This window comes from Panthera uncia, chromosome D4 (assembly GCF_023721935.1).
Source record: "Panthera uncia isolate 11264 chromosome D4, Puncia_PCG_1.0, whole genome shotgun sequence".
NCBI classification, from domain to species: domain Eukaryota; kingdom Metazoa; phylum Chordata; class Mammalia; order Carnivora; family Felidae; genus Panthera; species Panthera uncia.
Window position 1 is genome coordinate 11,541,108 of NC_064807.1, and position 26,279 is coordinate 11,567,386.

The 26,279-nt window shown below is 49.4% G+C and overlaps 1 protein-coding gene across 1 annotated transcript; it reads left to right on the forward strand.

The window, feature by feature from the left end:
• The first annotated feature begins 216 nt into the window (after window positions 1–216).
• Window positions 217–24,013, forward strand: FXN (frataxin). Its single transcript, XM_049633531.1, has 5 exons — window positions 217–389; window positions 8,456–8,553; window positions 10,972–11,092; window positions 19,734–19,831; window positions 23,425–24,013. The coding sequence occupies exons 1-5, from the start codon at window positions 222–224 to the stop codon at window positions 23,573–23,575; spliced, it is 636 nt and encodes a 211-aa protein (XP_049489488.1). The 5' UTR covers window positions 217–221; the 3' UTR covers window positions 23,576–24,013.
• The last annotated feature ends 2,266 nt before the right edge of the window (window positions 24,014–26,279 follow it).

Below are 26,279 nucleotides of genomic sequence, written 5' to 3' on the forward strand. Positions count from 1 at the left end.
TGTGCTCTGCAAGAAGCGCGCTCTCCATTTGCGTGAAACAGAGGTAGTACCGCGCTGGGAAGTTCTTCCTGAGGTCTAACCTTGGGCCATTTCCCACAGCCAACAGAAGAGGGGACCTGAGCGCCCGGCCGAGCCGCGATGCCTTCCACCGGTGGCCACCAGGTGTCGCCGCGGCGTCCCCCGAGCGGGAGGGCGGAGCGGCCGCGGACTGCGGGAGCAGCATGTGGACGCTCGGGCGCCGCGCCGCCGCCTGCCTCCTGGCCCGCTCGGCGCCCGGGGGCTCAGCCCGGGCCCGCGCGGGGGCCCCGGCGCCGAAGAGGGACGCCCCGCTCTACGGCCGCCGGGGTCTGAGAGTCCGGACGGCCGCAGCCCACGTACCCAGCCACGCTGTGAGTACCCGCGCCGCGCAGCCTTCAGGGCCGCACTCCGGAGCGGGGAGGCCGCGCACGCTGAGGACGCTGCGGGCACGCGCGCCGGGCACGCGCGCCCCGTCCGCTCCGGAGGAACCGCGGGCCGGGGACGCGCTCGGCGGGGGTCGGGGGGGGCCGGACGGCGGCGGAGCGCGCGGCTCCCGCTGCCCAGGGCGGTGCCGCCCGCTCAGCCTTCTGTTTCCCGGGGTCGCATTTGCACCGGCTTCTGCTTTCGGGTGGAAGGGGCAGTATCCTGCCATGCAACTGCGGGGGAACGCAACGCAGGGGGCCGCAGATCCGTTTTCGGAGGCCGTGGTTGTCTCCAAGCTCGCCACTTTGCTTTTCGAGAACAATTTAAGCGATACTAGATACTGTACTGGATGCTGTAATGTACCTATATATGTGTGTGACATACAATATCAGTATGGCACATAAATATATATAAATAAAATAAAATAGTACAGGGGTGCCTGGGTGGCTCAGTCGGTGGCCCACTCTTGATACGGTCATGATCTTTTGGTTTGTGAGTTCCCGCCCCACATCCGGCTCCTTTCTTAACATCGCAGAGCCTGCTTGGGATTCTCGCTATCTCCCTCTCTCTCTGCCCCTCAACTGCTCCTCCCTTTCTCTCTCAAATAAATTTTAAAAAATAATAAGACCGTACAGTATAATAGTACCAATATAATAATATGTATACACACACACAATTAGAGTGATGTTTTCAAGCACGGGCTTTTCCGAAAGAAATGCTTCCTCAAGCGAGGTGGAAATGTCAAGGCTGCGGAGTACAGTAGCTAGAGCAGCAAAGCTTTTGGAAAATGACTGGGCCTGCGTTCCAAATTCTGGTTCGATTCACCGGAGCTGTGTGACCTCTGCGGATCTGGAACCTCTCTGAGGATTGGCTTCCTTTTCTGTGAAGAGATTTAAAGGGTAAAGCCCATTTGGCCTAACTGGTGTAAGGATTACTTTGGATTAACGTATATAAAGTCTTCAGCCCTGAAAGTTAATTCCCCTGGAGAATGCAAAGGAGCGTCTGACCCAGTAACTCCCCAGACTTGAAAGGAGGAAGCTGAAAGAATGGCTGTGGGGTTGAGGAAGACTGCAGGGCAGGATGGACACGGTGTTTAATCAGGGTCTTGAAGATGGCCAGGGAGGGAGGGGAGGGTATTCCCGCAGGAGAACCTGCCTGCCTGGGGAAGGAAAGCAGACGGACATCCACTCTGAGTGGCTGGTAATGCCAGGTGGGTTGTCCACGCGGATGGAGGCAGGTGAAATCCAACTCAGATTGCCTGTGGAGCTCTGGACTTTATTTTTAAAATTTTATTTATTTTGAGAGAGGTCGAGCGTGAGCAGGGAAGGGGCAGCAAGAGAGGGAGAGAGACCATCAGAAGCAGGTCCAGAGCTGTCAGAGCAGAGCCAGAGATAGGGCTTGAACTCACCAACCGTGAAATCATGACCTGAGCCGACATCAAGAGTCCAGTACTTAACCCGCTGAGCCACTCAGTTGCCCTTGGAATTTGGACTTCAGACTTAAACTTCCCACCGCCCTACTATTTGGCCGTGTTTGAAGACAAGTTAGGATTGGTTGCCAATATTCAGAGTTGGGACCTTGATACTGGGTTCCCAGGACTCTCAGGAAAAATAGGCGGTTATGGCCATGCTGGTCCCACGATGCCCCAGCGCAGAACACAGACACTTGTTACCCCTCTCCTTCTATGCCGCTCCCACGGGGAGCTGCCCTAGCTTGTACTTGGACCCCTGCTGGTGTCGGCCAAGGGTTGCCAGCAGTTTTTCATTTAGGACAGTGACAACATACGGCATGGTCTTTTGGGTGGCATTTAGTGGCTGAAGGGCTGCTGACTCAGCAGCGTGCCCAACTCACAGCCAGCACCCAGGAGGCAGGCACTGGACACACACTGGGATTGGGGGTAACTGGGAGGTTGGGAGGTAGTTAGCTCCCTGGGTCACCCATTAGGCCTCCTCTGCCACAGTCACTTAATCAGGTTTGCTGAACTTGTCTATCACGCGGCTCCCTCATCCATTCCTAGTACTTGAAGAGTTGGCTCAATGACGGTGGCAACTGGGACCGCCATGTTTAATTTTGTCAAGGCGTTAACTGTCCCCAGGTTGGCCCTGAAAGTCCCCATGCACTCCAGAATCCATCAGCACCTGGCTTCCTTCTGGGGGCCTCTTCCCATCCTTATTTTCTCTACTGCCATTCCTACTTCTCCAGCACTGTCCAAAAGACATGGAAGGGGAGCCACATGTGTAACCCTAAATTTTCTAGAAGCCACATGGAAAAAGTAAAAACAAGCAGGTGAGATTAATTTCAACAACACAAAGTGGCACCTGACTGGCTCCGTCAGTGGAGCGTGTGACTCTTGATCTCAGGGTCATGAGTTCAAGCCCCATGTTGGGCATAGAGCTTACTTTTTTTAAAAAAAATGTCAACAACACATTCATGTAATCTAGCTTTTCACAATATCATTTCAACATTTAATCAATACTGAAAAGTCATTGAATCACTTAACATTCTTTTTTAGTACTCATTCTGACAAATTCAGCTTGCACACTTCAGCACCTGCCAGCTCAGATCTTAAGCTGAATTGCTTGTGGAAACGTTTCATTTCTATTTCGCAGAGTTCACTATTGAAAAACAAAGTCACACGCTCGAGCTGTTCCAAACATGTTTTCAGTTTTCCAGAAACTTGACTCAAGTATCATTTTTAAATGACGATCGTGTAAGGTTTACACTCCAGGTCCTTGGTCCCACCAGCCACGTTCCAGGCGCCCCACGGCCACGCGTGTGTGGCTCGCGGCTTCTGCACACACACAGCTCTGGAGTAGAGCGTGTTAAGCTTCTGATTGTCGGTTCTTAGCTCTGGCTGCTCGTCAGAAGCCAGGATCCCCAGAAATGCCTTCCACCTAAGTGTGTGGCTCCGTGGCCCAGGGCTGCCTCTGGTTCCATCATGCAGCCCCTGATCCTACTGAGAATGAGAGTGGGACGGAGCTGGTCCTCCAGCCTTTTCTTTGTCACACAGGAGGCCCCTCCAAGGAGGAGATGATGTCATCACCTCTGACCTAACTTCATAAGCCCCTGCTGCAGCCCTTGCTGCACACCTTGGAAGGCTTATAGACATTAATTTTTGTAGAGGGACAAGATCCTCACCTATGATCCCATGATCTTTTGACCTTAGGCCTGGCAAGCAGGTTATGCCCTAATTAACTTTGTTTTGTTTTTTTTTTTTCTTTTTTCTTTTTATTTATTTATTTTGAGAGAAAGAAAGAGCACATGGCAAGGGGCAGAGAGAGGGAGACAGAGAATCCCAAGCAGGCTCTGCACTCTCAGCGTAGAGCCCGACAAGAGGCTTGATCTCACGAATGATGAGGTCATGACCTGAGCTGAAATCATGAGTTGGATATTTAACAGACCGAGTCACCCAGGCGCCCCGCTTTATTTAGGTTTATTTGATTTATTTTGAGAGAAAGAAAGTGCGAGTGGGGGAGGGGCAGAGAGAGAGGTAAAGAGAGAATCCCAAGCAGTCTCCGCACCGTCAGCATGGAGCCCCATGTGGGGCTCGAACTCACAAACCCATAAAATCATGACCTGAACTGACGCTGGATGCTTAACTTACTGAGCCACCCAGGGGCTGCATCCCTAATTCACTTTAAATTCATTTTTATTGTCTTCCACAGACAATGTATGTGCGTTTATACATACAACAGTGTATATAAAATATCTATCTTGTTTAAAGGTTAATAACAAACTCCCATGTTTTCACCACCAGATGAAGAGAGTGAATATTGCTGGGGCGCCTGGGTGGCTCAGTCGGTTAAGCGTCCGACTTCGGCTCAGGTCATGATCTCACGGTTCATGAGTTCGAGCCCCGCGTCGGGCTCTGTGCTGATGGCTCAGAGCCTGAAGCCTGTTTCAGATTCTGTGTCTCCCTCTCTCCCTGCCCCTCCCCCGCTTGTGCACACTCTCTCCCTCTCTCTCTCTCTCTCTCTCTCTCTCTCAAAAATAAATTAACGAAAAACATTTTTAAAAAAACGAGAGAGAGATTAGAATATTGCTTGTTCCTTGAAAGCTCTCCCCGCTCCCCCCAGTCCTCCCTGAAGGGAATCTGCTCTCCTGAATTCTGTCAGGCATCCCCTCCTTTTCTTAGAGTTTCACCCCCTACATATGTCTCCCTAAAAAACATTTTGCTGCGTTTATTCCACTGTGACTTCTTCCTTGCATTCAGGGTTGTTTCTGAGCCTCATCGATACTGATGCGCACAGTTGTCATTTATTCGTTTTCTCTGCCGGGTAGTAGCCCATTGGGTGAGTACATCACACTCTGTCCAGTCTCCTTCTGGTGACATCCGGGTGATCCCGCCGTGGCGCTGCTGGCACGGATTGTGCTGTTGTGGGCGTTCCTGGCCACGGACAGAGGCCCTTTCTGGATGAATTCCCGAGAATGGCATTGGCTACGTGAGGAGCCAGCAAATGTTCAACTCACTTGATGCCACAGTGGTTACACCAGTCCACGCTCCCCGGCGGTGGATGAGAACTGAGTCACTCTTCCAGTGTTGTGCTCTGCCGCGGGGGGGGCCCCGGCGTGAGGGCTGTCCTCCCTGCTAGCCCCCCAGGCCGGGCCTCACCGGGGCTGGTCCTCCATTGGGTCGTGCGGTTCCAGGGCTGGAGCCGGAGACTGTAGGCCTAGCAACCATCCCGAATCTCCTCAGATGCCTCCCGTGCTGAGCTCAGGGACCGACTGAACCCTGGAGACTCAGGCTTAGCAGACCCATCACAGGGCAATAGTCCAAGGGCTCCAGGTGGCTTGGAAGCAGGGAGGGCAGCTGCCGGGAGGCTGCAGGGGGGAGCACCCCAAACACAGCCCTCAGCGCTGCAGATTCCATCTGCCTCCCTCTAGCAGAGCGGGGCTTCTTCCCTGATCCCTTCCTCCTGAGGAGGAAACAGAGGGTCTGAATGGTTAAGCAGGTACCCAGGGAATGTTGGGTTGGGGAGACCGGGTAAGAGACCAGCAAGATGTTTCTGGCAACAGTCCCTTTGATGATTACACACAGCCGAGTGTAGACTTCCACTCCTGGCTGTTGAGTAACTTGCATTAGCCCGAACCTCCCACCAAGGACAGCCATCAGAGATACAAAAAGCAGAGCCAGGAATGAAAAGAGAAAAGAAGGCTGTGTGAAGGTATCAGAGAGACATGACAGGACTTGAGAGGACCCTGGAGAGGAGGGAAATTCTGAGCCCCTAGTCTCAAACTTCCCTTACATGCCTGAAACTCTGTACGGTTCCCAGGCGTACGATTCTTTCCTTTGTGGCCCGGACCCTAGGGCCAGACAGCTTTGGGTTCAAATCCCAGCTCCTGCGCCTTGTCTCTGTGTCTCCGTGTGACTTTGCTCAGTTTCCTCATCTGTGAAATACAAATACAGTCTCATCTTCATTTTTCATGGGTCCTGTACTTGTGAATTCACCCACTCAATAAAATATATCTGTAACCCCCAAATCGATACCCAGGGTGATTCTGCGGTCACGCTTGGGCACACGCAGAGCAGCAAAACACTGGAGGCGCCCCCCGCTTGCATGTTCCCACCCCGGGTCAAACAGGGTGACTCCCTGCTTTGTCTCTCAGCCCCCACACTGTAAACAAGTGTCTTATTCACCGGCTGCTCAGTGGCGCGTTGTTTGCATTGTTGTGATTTTGTTGCTGATTTCACCGTTTAAAATGGCCCCCAGCCTAGTGCTGAAGTGCCGTCTAAGCTCAAGAAGGCTGTTACCTGCCTCGCGGAGAAGACAAGCGCCCCGGATCGGCCCCATTCACGGCCTGAGTTACGGTGCCGTTGGCCCCGAGCACAGTGTTCATGAATCAAAAATATATATTAAACAGGATGTCTTTAAAATTTTTTTTAGGGTTTATTATTTTTGAGAGAGAGAGAGAGAGAGACAGAGAAGACAGTGCAAGCGGGGGAGGGGCAGAGAGAGGAGACACAGAATCGGAAGCAGGCTCCAAGCTCTGAGCTGTCAGCACAGAGCCCGATGCGGGGCTCGAACCCACGAACCGTGAGATCACGACGTGAGCGAAGTCAGATGCTCAACCAACTGAGCCACGCAGGTGCCCCTTAAACAAGATGCCTTGAAACAGAAGCACATGTAAAACAAGGTTATGTATTGATCGGTTGGTCAAATGTGACCTGAGGCCAGCAGTACCCTAAGCCTGTATTTCCCTTAGGAGCAGCTCACTAATCTAGCATTCTTGGTGACTTTATAGAGCATAACTGTCGCGAATCACCACTATAATAATAGTACTTGCCTCACAGGATTGTAATGAGGACTAACCACGTCCATTTCTATCAACACCAAGGGGACGGTGAACACTCTAGAATGTGTGGCTATCACGCCGGTTCTCTCACTTCTTCAGAGCCAACCTTTTAAAATCATGCCCACTTTGGGGCGCCTGGGTGGCTCAGTTAAGCATCCAACTTCAGCTTGGGTCACGATCTTGCAGTATGTGGGTTCGAGCCCCGCATCAGGCTCTGTGCTGACAGATCAGAGCCTGGAGCCTCCTTCAGACTCTTTGTCTCCCTCTCTCTGTGCCCCTTCCCTGCTTGCACTCTGTCTCTCTCTCTCTCTCAAAAATAAACATTAAAAAAAATTAGTTAAAACCATGCCGTCTGGGAGCGCCTGGGTGGCTCAGTTAGTTAAGCGTCCGACTTCACTTCGAGTCATGATCTCACAGTCCATGCATTCGAGCCCCGCATAGGGCTCTCTGCTGTAAGTACAGAGCCTGCTTCAGATCTTCTGTCTTCCTCTCTCTCTGCCCCTCCCCTGTTTGCATGCACACATACTCTCTCTCTCAAAAGTAACATTAAAAAGTAATAAAAAATCAAATCAAATCATGCCCTCTGTGCTCTGCATTTCTGTTTCCCCCTTGTCTGCTCACTTCTCAGCCCCATGCCCTCTGTCTTTTCCTTTCCGAGTTTGCCAAGGACATTGATGGCTCATGAGAATAACAGCCTTGAGCTGTGCTCCAGAGTGACCTTTGGAGAATGTGAGTCTTGCCACGAAGCCCCTCAAGCCCTTGGATGTCTTCTCAGGATGAGGTCCAGCTGAGTGCCGTCACAAGGCCCTGTGGCCCCTTCTCCATCATCTCCACTGCAGATGTATCACTTTTCTCTCCCTTTATAGGCTCCATCCCCTCCCACACTGGGGCAGGTCCCTCAGCCGGGGTCCCCTCTGGTGTCTGTCACTCTCCTCTGGTTATGTCATCTGGCTCTCCAGCTGATCAGTAGCGTTGGCTGCTTCAGAGATAGGAGCCTGGACACTCAGACGTTATGGACTGGGATCAATCAACAGGTCCCATGGTCTCCTGCAGATCGTGTTAATGAGACCTGCCAGTCTGAGGTCCGATCCTCTCTTCTGGACATCAGCAGACATCTGCCTCTTACTGTTCATTGTTGCTTGTGTTCGTCAGACTCCGGGAGCTTTGCTGATGCCTCCGTGCCTGGCCTGTGCTAGTCGCCTAGAGCAATGCTGCCCAGTAGAGCTTCCTGTGGTGGTGACTGTGTTCTGTGTGCCACTAGCCACACGAGACCTCAGGACGCTTGACACGTGGCCAGTTCAACTGAGAAACTGACTTCTTAAATTTTATTCCAATAAATTTAAATGTAAATAGCTGCCTGTGGCTCAGAATTATTATTTTGAGCAGCACAGGCTTAGAGAGAGCCTGAGAGAACTCCAGGTAATGTATGTATGTAAAGAACGTGAAAACATTTCCTAAGAAACACTCCTGGAGGAGCCCCATGGTTGGCTCCATTGGGAGAGTGGGCAACTCTTGATCTCGGGGTCAGGAGTTTGAGGCCCACGTTGGGTTACTCAAATAAATTAAAAAAAAAAAAAAGAAAAGAAAAGAGAAGAAAGAGAGAACTACTCCTGGAAAACTTGAATGTGGTTATTCTCGAATGTAGGAGTGGTGAAACCATGCATTCACGGACTGTAATACACTGAAAAATGGTAATGTTCTTCTTAACTTTGGCTTTTAGAGTTTGTGTGGCCACCGCCTCGGTCAGACTGTGAAGGTCAAAAACCAGAGTGTCTGTCTGATGAACATGAGGACAGCGGGAACTTTGGGCGACCCTGGGTAAGATAAAGCACCTTGCACATCAGAGACCTCTTCCCCCGTGCCCTCCCTCTCTCTCAATACACGACATAGGCCTACGTGCACATATTATCTTTTTTTTAATTTTTTCCTTTTCTCTTACCATTTTTTTACCAAAAAAAAAAAAAGAAGCCCATCCCATACAAAGCCTGTTATCTCCCTTAGCGGCAGCACTCATAAGCATCTTTCTACGTCACCACCTACCTACCACATTATTTTTAAGGAAATAATATGAAGCTTTCTGGATACACTGACCATGGTTCACTTAACCCATCCCCTGTTGCTGGACATTTAGGTTGTCTCCAGAGTTTTGTTATCATTCTCTTGGGTGACTTAGCAATTAGGGTAGGCCAAGCCTCAGTAACAAAGAGACCCAAACCTGTAACAGCTCAAGCCAGTGGTCTGTGTCCCTGTGTGCAGACATCCCAGGGTGGGCATGCCTCTGTGCAGTGATTGGGTCAGCCAGGCTATTCCACCTTCCTGTGACTTGTCAGTACCTTACTGTCCCCTGCATGGTGGAGGCCGGTCACCCCGCCCATCCCACAGAAAGGGACAAGGGCATGGAAGCCCTGGAAATGGCTTGTCACCCACTCACATTTTAGTGGGAAGGACATGGGCACATGGCCACAGCTATTTGCAGGGGACGCTGGGAAATACAGCCCAATGGGTAGGAGGACGCAGTGGCTTCTGGTGCAAAGCTCCCCAGCACTGCTCCAGTCTGCCCCCCGCCACTGGTGTCCGCATGGACCCTCCTTTCACACGAGCGCACACACACAAACACACACATACACACACCCAATGGAGAGGGGCTGGTTCGCTTCCTCATCAACTCTTGATATTTCCGGTCTCTTCTATTTTAACCATCATTCTGGTGGCATCTCGTTGTGATTTTTCTTTTTAATGTTTATTGATTATTAAGAGACAGAGAGACACAGAGCGTGAGCAGGGGAGGGGCAGAGAGAGGGGGAGTCACAGAATCTGAAGCAGGCTCCAGGCTCCGAGCTGTCAGCACAGAGCCCGACGCGGACTCGAACTCACAATCTGCGAGATCATGACTTGAGCCGAAGCCAGTCGCCCAACCAACTGAGCCACCCAGGCACCCCTCATTGTGATTTTTTTTTAATGTATATTTTCCTGAAGATCGATAAAGTTATATACCTTGTCATATGTGCACTGGCCATTTGGATATCTTTCTAAAAATGATTCCTGTTCAAAGTTTTTTTACCCTTTTTTTCTATTGGGTTTTCTTTTTCTTATCGACTTGTAGTTCTTTCTATATTGTGGAAATAAGCCCTTTGTCAGATACATGTAGTGCAAATAATTTTCTCCCACTTTGTGGTTTGCCCAGTATAAATCTTAATAACAAAAGCAATGGAAATAAGCACAATGTCCGGCTGAAGGAGTCAGGTTCAATAAATAACATAAAATACCATGAAAATCTGTATGGGCTAATATGGAACAATTTCCAGAATATATTAAATAAAAACTGCACAGTGCTTCATTTCTGTATTAAAAAGAATATAAAGGGGTGCCTGGGTGGTTCAGTCGGTTAAGCATCCAACTTCAGCTCAAGTCATGATCTTGCGGTTCAGGAGTTCGAGTCTCGCATCAGGCTCTGTGCTGACGGCTCAGAGCCTGGAGACTGCTTCGGATTCTGTGTCTCCCTCTGTCTCTGCTCTTCCCCTGTTCATGCTCTGTCTCTCTCTCTCTCTTTCAAAAATAAGTAAATGTTGGGGCGCCTGGGTGGCACAGTCGGTTAAGCGTCCGACTTCAGCCAGGTCACGATCTCGCGGTCCGTGAGTTCGAGCCCCGCGTCAGGCTCTGGGCTGATGGCTCGGAGCCTGGAGCCTGTTTCCGATTCTGTGTCTCCCTCTCTCTCTGCGCCTCCCCCGTTCATGCTCTGTCTCTCTCTGTCCCAAAAATAAAAAAAAATAAAAAATAAAAAATAAATAAAAAAAATAAGTAAATGTTAATAGTAGACCCTCCCTAAGGTCTTTTAAAAAAAAAGAGAATATAAAATTCTGGACAGATACAGAAGAGACTGTTACTCGTAGTTGACCATGGATGGGGCTGCTTATTTGGGAAAAAAAGTTTTCTTCCTTATAAACTTTTTCATGTTGATTAACTTTTTACACTGTACATGTTAACTATTTTCCGTGTATTTTTTAATTTAAGGAAAAAATAAATATGTCGGGGCGTCTGACTTGCACAGTCAGTGGAGCATGTGACTCTTGAATCTCGTGAGTTCAAGCCCCATGCTGGAGGTAAAGCTTACAATGAATGGATCAATCAATCAATCAGCCATTACAATGAATCAGTCAATCAATGAATCCATCAGCCAGGTTGACATTAATAAAATGGAGCTGTTTAGGAAGCATGTGTTTTGTGTTTCCCCTGCAGCTCTCTGGATGAGACCACCTACGAAAGACTGGCAGAGAGGACACTGGACTCCTTGGCAGAGTTTTTTGAAGACCTCGCAGACAAACCTTACACACTGAAAGACTATGATGTCTCATTTGGGGTACCTCTTAGCTCATTTTCTTTTTCTTTTCTTTCTTTTTTTTTTTAATAACTTTTTTTCAATGTTTATTTTTGAGAGAGAGAGAGAGGCAGAGCATGAGCAGGGGAGGGGGAGAGAGAGAGGGAGGCACAGAATCAGAAGCAGGCTCCAGGCTCTGAGCTGTCAGCACAGAGCCCGACGTGGGGCTTGAACCCGTGAACCGCCAGATCATGACCTGAGCTGAAGTCGGATGCCTAACTGACTGAGCCATGCAGGTGCCCCTTTGCTTATTTTCATTATTCTGCTTCTTCCCTAAGAATTCTAGCTCACTAAAATAAAGAATTCCCCTCTAGGGGAGCCAAGCATCCAGCAGCGTGCGGTTATGTGTCGGACCGAAAGATTGGAGACGGTGTTGGAGCCTTGCTCCACCAGGCTTGTGACCTTGGGCAAGTCACAGCCTCTGTTTCTCCTTAAGTCCTATTTCTTCTTGCAAACAGTGGTTCTCAAGCTCTACTCAATACCTATAAAGGTAAATGGGAGAAGAACCCAGGCGTATGTTTGTCTAGCAAGAGGCCTCTGATGCAGGCCTGGGGAAGCCTGAGCTAGACTTCTGCTTAAGCAGGATGTGTTCAGAGCACGCAGACCTGGGTCCCACTCCTGGAGATTCTGATTCATAGGTCAGGGTGTACTCTCAGGAAGCAAATTCTTGAAAAGCTCACCTGGGATTCTAATGTGCACCCTGGGTCCCACCCCTAGAGATTTTTATCTGGGAGTATGTCCCAAGCAAGGCACTGGAGCTTTTTAACATTTTTATAATCAGGGCACCTGGGTGGCTTAGTCTCTTGAGCATCTGACTCTTGATTGCAACTCAGGTCATGGTCCCAGGGTGGTGGGATTGAGCCCTATGTCAGGCTCTATGCTGATCATGGAGCCTGCTTAAGATTCTCTCTCTCCCTCTTCCCCTCTCCCCTGCTCGCCAGTGCTCTCTCTCTTTCTAAACAAACCAACAACAATAAAGTTCTGTAATCAGTCCCCAGATAATCCTAATATGCAGCTGGCGTGAGCCCCAGATCCCGGAAGCCAAGGCAGTGCTGCTGTGCACCGACTGACCACCGGGTGGCAGACTTGAGTAAGGGGCCACCTTTGGATTTACAATTCTGTTGAGGCCTTAGGGACCAGCTCCCTCTTGGCCAGGAGAAAATCCCCCACGGAGGTTAATCCTCTTGACAGCAGTTAATTAATAGTTGGAAGTGTCATGAAGTGTGCATTTTGGATTAAACCATGGAATTATTTAGGACAACCGGCTGTCAGGCGTAAGTGATAGAAATGGTGTTGGATATTGCCGTGGAAACAGAAAAGGGACTCCACCGGATGGAGTAGGTAGCAGAGTCTGGAAGATTTCAAGCCTGGTTGTAAGGATAGGGAGGGACTTCGCGGTCAAAACAGAGGCAACGGGGCGAGACAGGATTGGATGCCTTCCAGGCGATTGCGGTCAGCTCAAAACGCAGCATCTTCCGGGTAGGGCTCTAGAAATGCCTGTGTGGACAGCCTCAGAAGGCAAGTTGCCCAGGAACCATTACAGACTGGCCTCCCCAGCTTGACTGCCTGTGGGCTGATGGAGCTGGGGCGTTAACAGCTCTCCTCTCCCCTGGCCTCCCCATCAGGGGCTGGCTGGACTTAGAGGGAAACCGAGTCTCGGGCTGACCTCGGCCTTACATACAAACATTCATTGACATTGGATAAGCGTCCAACTTTGGCTCAGGTCGTGATCTCATGGTTTGTGAGTCTGAGCCCTGCGTCGGGCTCTACACTGACAGGGAGGAGCCTGCTTGGGATTCTCTCTGCCCCTCCCCGCCCCTCTCAAAAGAAATACAAATTTTTTTTAAATGGCACAGAAACAGTCCCACCACTCATTCTTATAAGATTAGTGAGATTACTTAGTGACTCGGGTATTTTGCACGAGTGTTTTCATTAGAAGCACGTGGGGCAGTATTCTTGGAGCGGGATTCTGTTTACCTCCCTGAATCAGGCCGCCAATGTTCCTGGTCAGTGGTGGGCCACAGGACCTTCCTGAATCTTCCCTGCGGAGTCTCTCTCTAAAGAGTGACCCAGCTGCTGGGCTTTCTGTAAACCATTCCAGTAAGGGAGGCACCTGTGTTTTTCTGGCCAGAAAAACCTTCAGTATCACTCTCCTCACCAGGGGAAAATTACTTCTAACAAATCATTTGCTAATTAGGAAATTCTCTAGTATAGATGTAGAAACTAAAGGCTTATATAGTAGCTGCCTCTGTTATTGGGACTTCTGATAAAGAACTTTGAAATGCTGGGGTGCCTGGGTGTCTCAGTCGGTTAAGTGTCCGACTTCGGCTCAGGTCACGATCTCACGGTTCATGAGTTCGAGCCCGCCATAAGGCTGTCTGCCGTGAGCACAGAGCCCGCTTCAGATCCTCTTTCTACCTCTCTCTGCCCCTCCTCATTCCCTCTCTATCTCTGTCAAAAATAAACAAACATTAAAGATGAAAAGAAAAGACACTTAAAAAAAAAAAAAAAAGAAGAAGAACTTTGAAATGCTATCTACCCTGGGGTGTGAATTCCTGATTAGTCTCCCAGGCGCTACCTAACTTATATATTCCACATATAAATCTATTGAAACTACATTGTAGGCAATAGAACACCTGTAACACTATTACTTGAGCTTTGTTGGGGTGCCATCTTTCCCTGTCCCCAGGGTCCGGTTGGGCATCACCTCCCCTGGGAAGTCCTCCTAGATGCTCCAGGCAGATACTGCCCTTACCTTCTTGCCCAGGACGCTGAGAAGGACTCCATGGAGCACCGATCGCCCCGTGTTCTGTCTATTTACACATCAGCTCCCATGGCTAGACCAAGCGCCTCAGCAGCCAGGACACCGTCCATTCTGGGTGTCCCCAGCACCCGCAACACGGCCAAGTACATGACAGGGATTTAACAAGTGTCGATTCAGTACGTACATGGAACGGCGCCCACTTACTTTAACAAAACACACTTCCACTGATGCCGGTCAGCATCATCGGTATTTTCCCAACTTGCTACTGGCCGAGTGGACAGATCAAAGTGGTAATCCAGACAGGCACAAGAATACGTTCGTTCTGTTTGCTCCCTGTGCAGTAGGAGACGTGAGCAGCTCCTGACTGTTGCGTCTTCCTGTCCGTGGGGTGGGTAATGTTGGGGGTCAGTGTCTGGGTCTAGGCCTCACCCCCACCGGCACTGCCATTAGAGGGGACACCACCAGAGCGGAAAGTACCGCCCGTCCCTAGGCCTCCGTGGCGTCTGCTGCTCGTGACCGGCGAAATCTGACCAGAGAGCACCCTGCTCTCTGAGGGGTTGATTCCAAGCCACCTTCCTTTTGTGCCTGGTGGAGCCCTGGCCCCTGACATTTTGATGAGAATTGGTTTGCAGTCATGTTCTTTACTCACTAAGCTGTTGGCATATCGCAGCCAGACATTTCTTAACCTTTTCTGGGCCTTCTCCGGAGAAAATCTTCCCCGAACACCTATGAGTACAATTTCAGCTTTGCAGCAGGGGCTTTCGCAGACACCTGAACACCACCTCTGGGTCCCAGGTCACGGACCCTTGCTCAGAGGCAGCATTTTATTGGATATGGAGACAAAGCATCTAGCTTCTCATCCTGGATTTGTATTTTCTTTCCAAGAGTCCTTTAAAAAAATTTTTTTTGACTGTTTATTTATTTATTTTGAGAGAGAGAGAATCCTAAGCAGGCTCCATGCTGTCAGTGCAGAGCCCAACGCAGGGCTCGAACCCACTAACCGTGTGATCATGACCTAAGCTGAAATCAAGAGTTGGATGCTTAACCCACGGAGCCACCCAGATGCCCCTGGCGAGCGAGCGGCCTTAAGCGAATGAGCTTAACTCCTGGGAGTGGCAGGTTCTTCAGCTGTAGAGTCAGTGACATCCCTCCACCTCTCCGATTTCTATTAGGGACTGATTTTTTAAAATGCTACACGCTCATTATTCTTACTCTTTAAGAGGAAGTTGGTATCTGTATTTGGAGTATGGGAAGCCACGTACACATGAAATCGCCTGACTCTGCCTGCCATCCCCTGTGTGTCTGTTGCTACAAAGTGAGCGAGCGACAGTGGAAATTGCTCCTTTTGCCACCATATGTGGAGGGCTGATACTGACTGGCAGGAATAAGCCGCCACCCGCTGCGGCCAAGGGCTCTTCTGATTGTGTGGTGCCCGGGTCAGCAGCGACTGACTGTTTCAACTCTCTCCCCACTTCCCCTGCCCTCCTCTGCGTTTAAGTCCGCCCACACTCCCAAAGCAGTCTCCGATTGCCCCTTAAGGAATAATGCTAATGAACAAAAAGCCCGCTTCATCTGGTCTCCTTGGGGCCGGTTCTGAAAGCATTAAAACTCCTGGTGACCCAGTAAGGCAGCTTAGTTTCCTTCCGCTCCTTCCCTCCTCTTGCCAGTTTCCTCTGGAAACAGCCGCTGGCTCCACAGGGGAAAAGTACTGATACACAAAGAACAGGAGGAGGGTGGGGACTAAGTGCTGAGACCTTCTGCCTTGTGTAACCTGGCCCTTAACGTCACGCACGTTATCACTGTGCCTGGTCACCCTCCGCTCCGTTCCCGCCTCCGCCGATGTAGGTTTGCGTCCATCCGGTATTTTGCACAGAGAACGGATGTGCTGCACACTGAAGGCGCTTGGGTGAAGAGACAAATCGGGGCGCCTGGGTGGCTCAGTCCGTTAAGCACCGGACTTTTAGCTCAGGTCATGATCTCACTGTTCGTGGGTTTGAACCCCGCGTCAGGCTCTGTGCTGACAGCTCAGGGCCTGGAGCCTGCTTCGGATTCCTGTCTCCCTCTCTTTGCCCCTCCCCCACTCGGGCTTTTTTTTTTTGTCTTTCTCTCTCTCTCTCTCAAAAAGAAATAAACATAAAAAAAAAAAAGAAAAGACAAATCTGCACTCAAGGTGCTTGAAGTGGTGGAGGAGAGGGGGTCTGTGCCCGGCTAACAAGCGGGTGGCTCAGATGCAGGGAGGAAGGCACAGAAGGGCTGTGGGGGCACCCACGCACAGGCTCTGGCCCCAGCTGCGGGGTGTCAGGGTAACCACGCCAGAAGTGCCTCAGCTGGGGCTGCTGGTCTTGGGGGTGGGGGGGAAGGGGTGCTGCAGAGAAGCTGCTGGGGCCCGCAGGGGGCGGGGAGGTGGTGGGAGACAACTTGCAGCCTGTGCATCTGGAAGAAATCTCACAGTTGCTTTATGAATGTGCTCTTTGTGAAGGAGCAGCCAGTTCCCTGGAATCGTTGCAGAAGATTTTGAGTTGGAAGGGGCGCCTGGGTGGCTCAGTCGGTTAAGCGTCCAACTTCGGCTCAGGTCATGATCTCACGGTTCATGAGTTCAAGCCTCGCATCGGCCCTCTGAGGTCAGCACAGAGCCTGCTTAGGCTCTGTCTCCCTCTCTCTCTGCCCACCCCCCTGCTCACGCACGTGCTCGCTCTCTCTCTCAAATAAACATGAAAAAAAAAAAAGGTTCTGAGTTGGAAAGAGATGATTTTGGCTTTGAGCAAATAGGATCTGCCACCCCTGACTGGTCTCCTGTTCTAAGGCACGACAGTGATCAGGGCTGTGCACAGGGAGCACCCACACCCCTCCATCGGTGCACGGAGTCATCAGTGCAGGGAGTCTCTGAAGGAGGCAGCACCGATGTTGTCCTGAGAAAGGGGGCAGGGCTGATGAGACTCAGACCCCACCCTCTGTTCTCTCCTCTGCACCTACCCCTCCTTCATCGTGGGGGACAAGGAGGCACGATGGGGCATTGAAGGACCAGATAGGTCACACTGGAAACAGTGAACATCTTGAACCCCTGAGCCCGGTATCTCATGAAAGAATAAGCCATGAAAGTATGTACGGGGGGAGAAGGAATGGGGAATGACTGCTTTTGGCTGCAGGGTTTCTCTTTGGGGTGATGGAAATAGTCTAGAATTAATGATGTTTGCTTGCACATGTTATGAAAACACTTTGTGAAATACTAAAAACTAAATTGTACAGTTTTTTTTTAATGTTTATTGATTTATTTATTTTGAGAGAAAGAGAGCAGGGGGAGGGTTAGAGAGAGAAAATCGCAAGCAGGTTCCACTCGGTCAGTGCAGAGCCTGACGTGGGGCTCAAACCCATGAACCGTGAAATCATGACCTGTGCCAAAATCAAGAGTCAGACACTTAACTAACCGAGCCACCCAGGAGCCCCCGAATTGTACCGTTTTAAGACACATGTAAGTAAATGAAAGGTGGTAGTTCTACCAAAATAGTAAAGGTGGGTTTCAAGAAAAAAAATTTTACAAGATGTACTTATGGGGCACCTGGCTGGCTCAGTGAGTGGAGCATGTGATTCTTGATCTTGGGGTCACGAGTTCAAGCCCCACACTGAGTGTACAGATGATTTAAAAAATAAAAAATAAACCTTAAAAACAAACTTATGTACCCTTTGCTCCCAGCCCTTTTCAGAATGCATTTAAAAACTGGCAGACATGCCTGAGAGTGAACAGCTTATATCCGTGGTTCATGGGATTGAGAGACCACTTCGTGTTATGTAAGGAACAACCTGTTTTGGACCCACACAGACCTGGACTTAAGATCAGCTCTCTCAGTTCCTACATATTCCTTATTCCCCGGTCCCTGTGTCCCTCACCTGTAAAACTGGAATAACGATTCCCATCTCTGATGGTCACGATCACGGTGGAAACACTTTTACACAAAATGCCAAACACCAAGCCTGGCACAGAGTGGGGTACTAGACATTAGTGGTTACTACTTTTATTGATGTTTTCATTTTATTTACACTCTCTGTATTCCTGATGTCTGTGCGATTTTTGTTTCTTTTTTAATCAGAAAAAATGTTATTGAAAACAGCCTGGGTGGCTCAGTCGGTTAAGCATCTGACTGCGGCTCAGGTCATGAACTCACAGCTCGTGGGTTCGAGCCCCACACCGGGCTCTGTGCTGACAGCTCGGAGCCTGGAGCTGGTTTTGGATTCTGTGTCTCCCTCTCTCTCTGCCCCTTCCCTGCTCGCACTCTGTCTCTCAAAAATAAACATTAAAAAAAAAAAAACATAAAATATATATATATAGCCCAATAGAGTCCTCCTCATCCCTTGCCCATCAGTTAAATTATTATTATTAATTATTATTATTATTATTACTGTGGTCTACCTTTTTAATAGCTCTTTGTGTTTGAGAACCAAACACAAAGTGTTCTCAGAAGCATTCGGGACCTCTTGATTGGACAGAGGCTCTAGAAGCCCAGAGAAGGGTGGCCGCGTGTTTGCACGGGTTATGCCTCGGGCGGGGAGCATTGAGAGAGCCTCCCTCCTGCACAGCAGCTCCAGTAAAGGGAACTGAGCTGTGTAGCTGCTGCTATAAGATCCTGCACATTCTAAAGAGACCTCAGACCTTGGAAGTAAAGGGCCCCTTTGTTGAAAGAGTGTTTTCAAATTTAAATGAGCACTTATTGAGCGAAGATGGACCAACTCCTCTTTTAAAGAATTCAGGCCTCTTGTAGGGGAAAATAAAGCCCTTGAGAGCAGCCTGTGAGATGTGTGGGAAGGGTCTGAGAATAAAACTAGCCTGGAGTGTCAGCCTTCTACTAGCAGAGCAAACGTTATCGCTCTTTTTTTTTTTAACGTTTATTTATTTATTTATTATTATTATTTTTTAATTTATTTTTGGGACAGAGAGAGACAGAGCATGAACGGGGGAGGGGCAGAGAGAGAGGGAGACACAGAATCGGAAACAGGCTCCAGGCTCCGAGCCATCAGCCCAGAGCCTGATGCGGGGCTCGAACTAATGTTTATTTATTTTTGAGAGAGAGAGAGAGCAGGAAAGAGGCGGGGGGGGGGGGGGGGACAGAGTTTTTGAAGCAGGCTCTGTGTTGACAGCAGAGAGCCCAACGTGGGGCTCGAACTCACGAACCACGAGATCATGACCTGAGCCAAAGTCCGATGATTAACCGAGGGAGCCACCCTGGCACCCCTAAGATTGCTCTTGTAAGACAAGCAAAGCAGGTAGTTTACTTCTTTCTTTCTTGCATTTTTTCCTTGTTTTGGTAATGAACTTGTCCTGTCCGATGTTTGGGCTGACATGGCTCTCTGGTGGAGTTGGTGTCTGCCTTTTTTTTTTAAGTAGGCTCCATGCTCAACGTGGGTCTTGAACTCTCAACCCTGAGATCAAGAGTCAGATGCTCCACCCACTGAGCCAGCCAGGCGCCCCGGTGTCTGCATTTTTTAAAGCCCTCTTGTGTGTTCTGGCTGGTAGTTAAGGGAACCAAGGTAGCAGGCGGGATTCGGGGCCTCCCATTTGCCAGCCGTAAGACCTCAGACAAGCTGCGGCTGTGTCCTCACCTCGAAAGGGGAATAATGATAATTCTTGCCTTGCTGGCCTCGCAGGGAGTAAGAGAAAGCAGGATGAGGTCCAAGGATTATTGTGATTAATCACAGTCTTGCCCGGAGAGCAGTGTGCTTTCCACATGACCTGCCGATTCTATACACGAAAGACGTCTCTTCAGGGTGTATATATATTGTGTGCTTGTATAAATGGACCGTATCCAGGTCTGAAGCAATTGTGCCCAAGAGCTAACTTTGTCTTTTATTTTCCTCCTGATCCACTAGAGTGGTGTTTTAACAGTTAAACTGGGTGGAGATCTAGGAACCTACGTGATCAACAAGCAGACCCCAAACAAGCAGATCTGGCTGTCTTCACCATCCAGGTAGGTCCCGAAGTCAAAGCCTGGCGGTGTTCAGCTCGAGTGCGATGTGGCGTCGCGGACCCTTTAAAGGGGGTGCCACTTTGTGGGCGGGCACTTGTAAGCACACCTCTCCCGATGCTTCGTGCTCCTCCCATCCTTGTAGGATGGTCAACTCTGCTTCTGTACCTTCTGTCTGCCAATCATCTGGCGGATGTTGAGATCCTGAGATGCTGGCGGATATTGAGATGTCCGTGAGATCGGAAGCAAACAGTTTAGAACTTTTCAGAACCTGGCCCGGACTGTCTTTCTCTATTAAATCATTGCCCGGCCTTTTGAAAAGCCAACTTGTGATACTGCAGTATTGGAAGGAGTTACCCTTCGTCTTCAGAGCAGGTTAAAGTTTGACCTCTAGCTTGTTTTGAGCATCTCCGCTAGAGGTCGGTTGAATTCCCTCCACGGAATTAGGCGGCTTGGCCTGTGGAGGTGGGAGAGCCTCTTAAGCTTCGACTCCAGGGCATTGAATCCCTCCTGCCTCTCCCACTGACCTTTTTCAGTCCAGTGGAATAAAAGATTGTGTTGTAGGCCCCCCACCCATGCTGCATCTCAAGGCCTGAGAACGTGCACGGAGAGAGGGTCCCTCATCCGTCTGGATTCATCTGGATCCGTCTGGGTGGTTGTTAGAGAGTTATAGAGAGACACTCACAAAAAGCTCTCAGACCAGCCTTCCTGGACCATTCGTTAGCACTTCCAAAGAGAACACACACTGTGAATTGGGAAAGGTCCAAATATAACCAGGATGGAGTTCTTTGAAAGCCCAGTAGTATTTGCATTTAAAAAAAAAATTATAACTGTTCTCCTGCCCCAACGTTCACATAATTTTTAGGCAGTTAATATTATACTGTTTATCATGCAAGGGTGTGTAATTATTGGTTCAAAATAAGTAAAGCGTTGTGCCTCCTTCACCCCAACCTCATCGAGGAAGTAGGTTATAATTTAACAAAAACAATCCCAGAAATCACTCATTTCTAGCAAGGCCCCTTACAGATTGCATTGGTTTTTTAGACCCAGCCAGTTTATTTGAAGTTGGATGTTTTACCCTGTGTGGGCCAATCACACTGTTCTCTTTGGCCTCAAACAGTTGTCCCAACCCCCACCAGAGTGGTGATAACTGTCCATGCTTACCTTCACCCCCGGAGGAACTGGACGAGAAACTGGGTGGACCAATTCAAACGCAGCCATCACCTTTGGGGACCGGTGGCTGTATAAATACCGGGCAGGCCACCGGATCCCCCGGTGATGGCTCAGTTCCCTCCGTGTTGTATCTGGAGGCTGAAAAAGCCCGCCTCGTGTTTGGACACACCTGCCAGTGATGGGCTCCTAGCCCAGGCTTGTTTAGACTGTCATTCTTGATGGGAATCTGGAAAGAAAATCTGCCAAGGAGCCACATACTATCACAGGTGCTGTGTTCCCCAAGGAAAAAAAGGGTTATTTTCCACTGGACTTTTCACGCCCAAAATAATCTTTCATGGGGCTGCATTTCTGATATTTTGGGGGCTTTTTTCAGATGACAGCTTTTTGGGGGGTGTAGAAACATTGGCCTTCCCCGGCCACCCTGCCCACTCGGGGAAGTTGTAGGACGGGATACAGCAGAGGCCTGGGTGGGCACCGGGATGCCAGTGTCTTGACTCCAAGCCCTGGGGGGCAGTGGAGGGGTCTGGGGGGTTCTCACGGTCTACCTGGCACTCCGGCAGCAAATCAGACACCGGGGCCAAGCGTGTGTTCCGTGGATTTGGTCCAGACTGTCAGCTCTTGGTATGTGGCCCAGATACTTTGTATGTAGCAGGTTGTGCATATTGAACCAAGCCCTCTGTCCTTTTGGCTTACCCCTCTCATCTCCATTATTAGGCAAGGGTTCAAACCCCAGCATTTGGTTGATAATACAGAGACCTTTCATGTTTTTATAGCCCCCAAAGATGCTCCCCTTCTAAGCGTCCCTCTTCCCTGGCAAACTCCTCCCAGTCTTGACTTAGGGAGACCTCTGCCTGAGTGTGCAGGTGAACCCAGCGCCCCTTCTCGTGGGCCCACGGGGTTCTCTGCTTCACCCCCATTGGGGCATCACGGTGGACCAGCACTGTCTGCTGCCTTGCCCACCCCCCCCCCACCCCCTGCACTAGGCCGAGAGGAGGCAGGACTGATGGGCACAGTTCTGCACCTCTGGAATGACACCACACGTCAAAACCCAAGCTCGCCCAGGCCCACACAGATGCAGCATCCCAGCATGAATGGATGGATGGATACTCTTGTTCCCTGGGTGAGCTTGAGGTGGAGGAACTCTCCATTTCGTTGGCTTAAAATTGAATTAAGGAAGGGGCGCCTGGGTGGCTCAGTCGGTTAAGCGTCCAACTTCGGCTCAGGTCATGATCTCGCTGTCCGTGGGTTCGAGCCCCGCGTCGGGCTCTGTGCTGACAGCTCAGAGCCTGGAGCCTGTTTCAGATTCTGTGTCTCCCTCTTTCTCTGACCCTCCCCTGTTCATGCTCTCTCTCTCTCTCTCTCTCTCTGTCTCAAAAGTAAATAAACGTTAAAAAAAATTGAATTAAGGAAAAAAATATATTTTTTTAAATAGTTTAGATGTTTGCCAGGGGCTGGGGAGAGGATTGTGAGGGAGTAACTGCTCAATGGATACACAGTTCCCTTTTGCGGGGATGAAGGGTTTTGGTAGATAGAGGTCGTGGTTGCACATGTTATGAAGGTACTAAAATAATAGTAAGAAGAAGAATATTGGTAAGGGACAAATCATGCCAGTGGTACACAAATGGCCATAATTTTAAAAAACACTCTGGGGGCGCCTGGGTGGCTCAGTCGGTTAAACGTCCGACTTCAGCTCAGGTCATGATCTCGTGGTTCGTGAGTTAAAGCCCCACGTCAGGCTCTGTGCTGACGGCTCAGAGCCTGGAGCCTGTTTCAGATTCTGTGTCTCCATGTCTCTCTGCCCCTCCCCCATTCATGCTCTGTCTCTCTCTGTCTCAAAAATAAATAAACATTAAAAAATTTTTTTAAAATAAATAAATAAAATAAAAACCACTCTGGAGTGCCTAGGAGGCTCAGTCAGTTAAGTGTCCAACTTCAGCTCAGGTCATGATCTCATAGTTCGTGGGTTCAAGCCCCGCATCGGGCTCTGTGCTGTTCAGAGCCTGGAGCCTGTTTCGGATTCTGTGTCTCCCTCTCACTCTTTGCCCCTCCCCCTCACACACTCTGTCTGTCTGTCTATCTGTCTCTCTCTCTCTCTCTCAAAAAGAATAAAGTAAACTTTAAAGAAAAAAAAAAAACCCACCGCCTCTGACATAGCACATATCATACGTGAGTTGGGAAAAGCAAAAGCTCAGAATGTCATCTGCAGACTCATGGAGAGGGTTCAGACGTTTTCAGGACTCGTGAATCGTTCCGGAGGGTTCACTGTGTACTTGGTCTTAAAAAGAAAGACCCCGAGACAAGACAGGCGTCTGCCTTGTGAAATGTACTAGCTGGAGCGTCAGTGCGGCCGGTGTCTGGGTGGCCGCGTGTGGGGGTCAGCATCTCTCCGCGCAGACCCTCTGAGGATCTGTTGTGTCTTGCAGTGGGCCGAAGCGCTACGACTGGACCGGGGAGAGCTGGGTGTACGCCCACGATGGCGTGTCCCTCCACCAACTGCTGACCACCGAGCTGACGGAAGCCTTGAAAACCAAATTGGACTTATCTTCTCTGGCCTATTCCGGGAAAGGCACCTGACGCCCAGCCCAATTCCAAAGACGTTAAAAGCTGTGATGCCAAGACCCCTCCTTCGTCCTGCAGCCGAGTGTCTGGTTTTTTTCCATTGCCGCCTTTGAGGACACTTGCATTGCTGGGAATGGCGCCCTAGAAAGAATGCGTGGCCTCCCACCCTCCCCCAGGTTCGGATGTTTAATTTCCACAGTTTGTTTTTGGATTTATTGTCCGGTTTCCTCCCTCACAGGATATCACTTCTCTTTTATAATCGTCCATATGCTCCTACATTTGTATGTAGCCTTACAACCAGGAAAAATCAGAAGGGAAACTTCCAGGAGAAAAGTGACTTGATTTCACTATTCATTCTTTGAAGGACTCAACTGCAAAAAGCCACGTGAAAAGCAGCTGGCCGGCCTCATCTTTCTGTCCCCAAATGAGCCTCATTAAAGAGTTGCCTATAAATGCTCCCTGCCACGCCTCTTGAAATTGTAAACAGGGGCGCCTGGGCGGCTCCGTCGATTAAGTAACCGACTTCAGCTCAGGTCATGATCTCACAGTTTGTGAGTTCGAGCCCCGCGTCGGGCTCTGTGCTGACAGCTCAGAGCCTGCAGCCTGCTTCAGATTCCGTGTCTCCCTCTCTCTCTGCCCCTCCTCCGCTCTTGCTCTGTCTCTGTGTCTCAAAAATAAATAAATGTTAAAAAAAAAATTAAAAAAAACCAATAAATTGTAAACACTTCTCAGCCCTTTGGAATGAAAGTGTCGTTGACATTCAGGAATTCTCAAACCAAAGGTCATTCTCTCTTTGCACTTTGTGTCTGCCAGGGTGTGGACTGCTAGAGACTCAGGGTGATGTGATGCCTTTTCTTCCACAGAGACACACACATACGTCCATATGCACACATTTCATTAATTGTGTGTGTGTTTGTATATTTTTTAAATGTTTATTTTATTTTTGAGAGAGCATGAGCAGGGGAGGAGCAGAAAGAGACGGGGACAGAGGATCTGAAGTGGGCTCCATGGTGACAGCAGAGAACCCAACGTGGGGCTCAAACTTACCAACTGTGAGATCGTGACCTGAGCCAAAGTTGGATGCTTTAGTTGACTGAGCCACCCAGGCGCCCCTGTGCGTGCGTGCGTGTGTGTGTGTTTAAGTTAAAGGTGCTTCTAGAATCAGCTGCTATAGCACAGGTCTGAGAATGCAAAGAATCTCCCAAAGACAAGAGGGGAAAAAGAACCATCTTCATAAGCTCGTGGGTGTAGTATTATAAGCTAGGTCAGTAGTATAATCAGCTAGGTCACGGGGGTGAGGAGGTGCTTTGTAAATTATGAAGAACCACATAAATAAAAAGATGTTCATGTTAACGTAAGGAGCCCCTGTCCTTCCCTTGGCTCAGGTCACCCTCTTCTTGGGAAAGAAATGTTTCTCAATGACAAGTATGTGCAAACCTGTGGCATCATGGTTGTCTGTCTCTGGGTGGGTTTCACAAGCTCCCTGGACCTCGGTTTCCCCTTGTGTTAAATGAGAGGGTAGAGCCGCATAGAATATAGTCATATAGTCACTTCCCTGGGTGGCTCAGTCAGTTAAACGTCCGCTTCGGCTCAGGTCATGATCTCCCAGTTCATGAGTTCCAGCCCCGCTTCAGGCTCTGTGCTGACAGTTGGAGCCTGGAGCCTGATCCGGATTCTGTGACTCCCTCTCTCTCTGCCCCTCCCCTGCTCACACACTTGTCTCTCACTTTCTCAAAAATAAATACACATAAAAGAAAGAAAGAAAGAAAGAAGGAAAGAAAGAAAGAAAGAAAGAAAGAAAGAAAGAAAGAAAAAGAAAGAAAGGATGAATGTAGTCAATTCCCAATCCAGACATTCAGTGGTCCTGTCAGGCCAACTTAACAGGCTGGTTTTATTTCCTTCTGGTAGACAAGGAGATGACAATGAATGATTTTTTTTTAAGCTGTAGAGTAAATATGGTTATTGGTTTGTTCTACTTGAACTTCAGTTGAATTCAAGTTCATATAATACCCATCTGATCGTGTCCTTGCCGTTGGCAGCTTGTGCTGTAGACTGAATGTCTGTATTCCCCTGAAATTCCTGCGTTGAATCCCAACCCCCAGTGTGATGGCATTAAGAGGTAGGGGCCTTTGGGAGGTGATTAGGTCATAAGGACAGAGCCTCTTGAATGGAATCTGTGCCCTTATAGAAGAAACCCCAGGGAGCCCCTCACCCCTCTCACCATGTGAGGACTCAGTGAGAGGACAGTCATCTATGACCCGGGGAGCAGAACTTCACCAGATACTGAATATGCTGGGCCTTGATCTTGGACTTCCCAACATCCAGAACCGTGGGAAATAAATTTCGGTTGTTTATAAGTTACCCAAGGCTATGGTATTCTCTTATAGCAGCCCAAATGGACAAGACACCTGCCACACCATAGGACCTTATTTTAATCTTTACTGATCTGCATGTTACACATGAAAAAAACAAAGCTCAGGAATATAAAAAATCACCCAAAGTAACCTGTTTGGTTACTTTTTAAGTTTATTTATTTATTTTGAGAGAGGGAGAGAGAGATCATGAACAGGGGAGGGGCAGAGAAAGAGGGAGAGGGAGAATCCCAAGCAGGCTCTGTGCTGGCAGCAAAGAGCCCAGCTCAGGGGCTTAGGCTCAGGAACTGTGAGATCATGAAAAGAACTTTTTTTTTTTACGTTTTTATTTATTTATTTTTGACAGA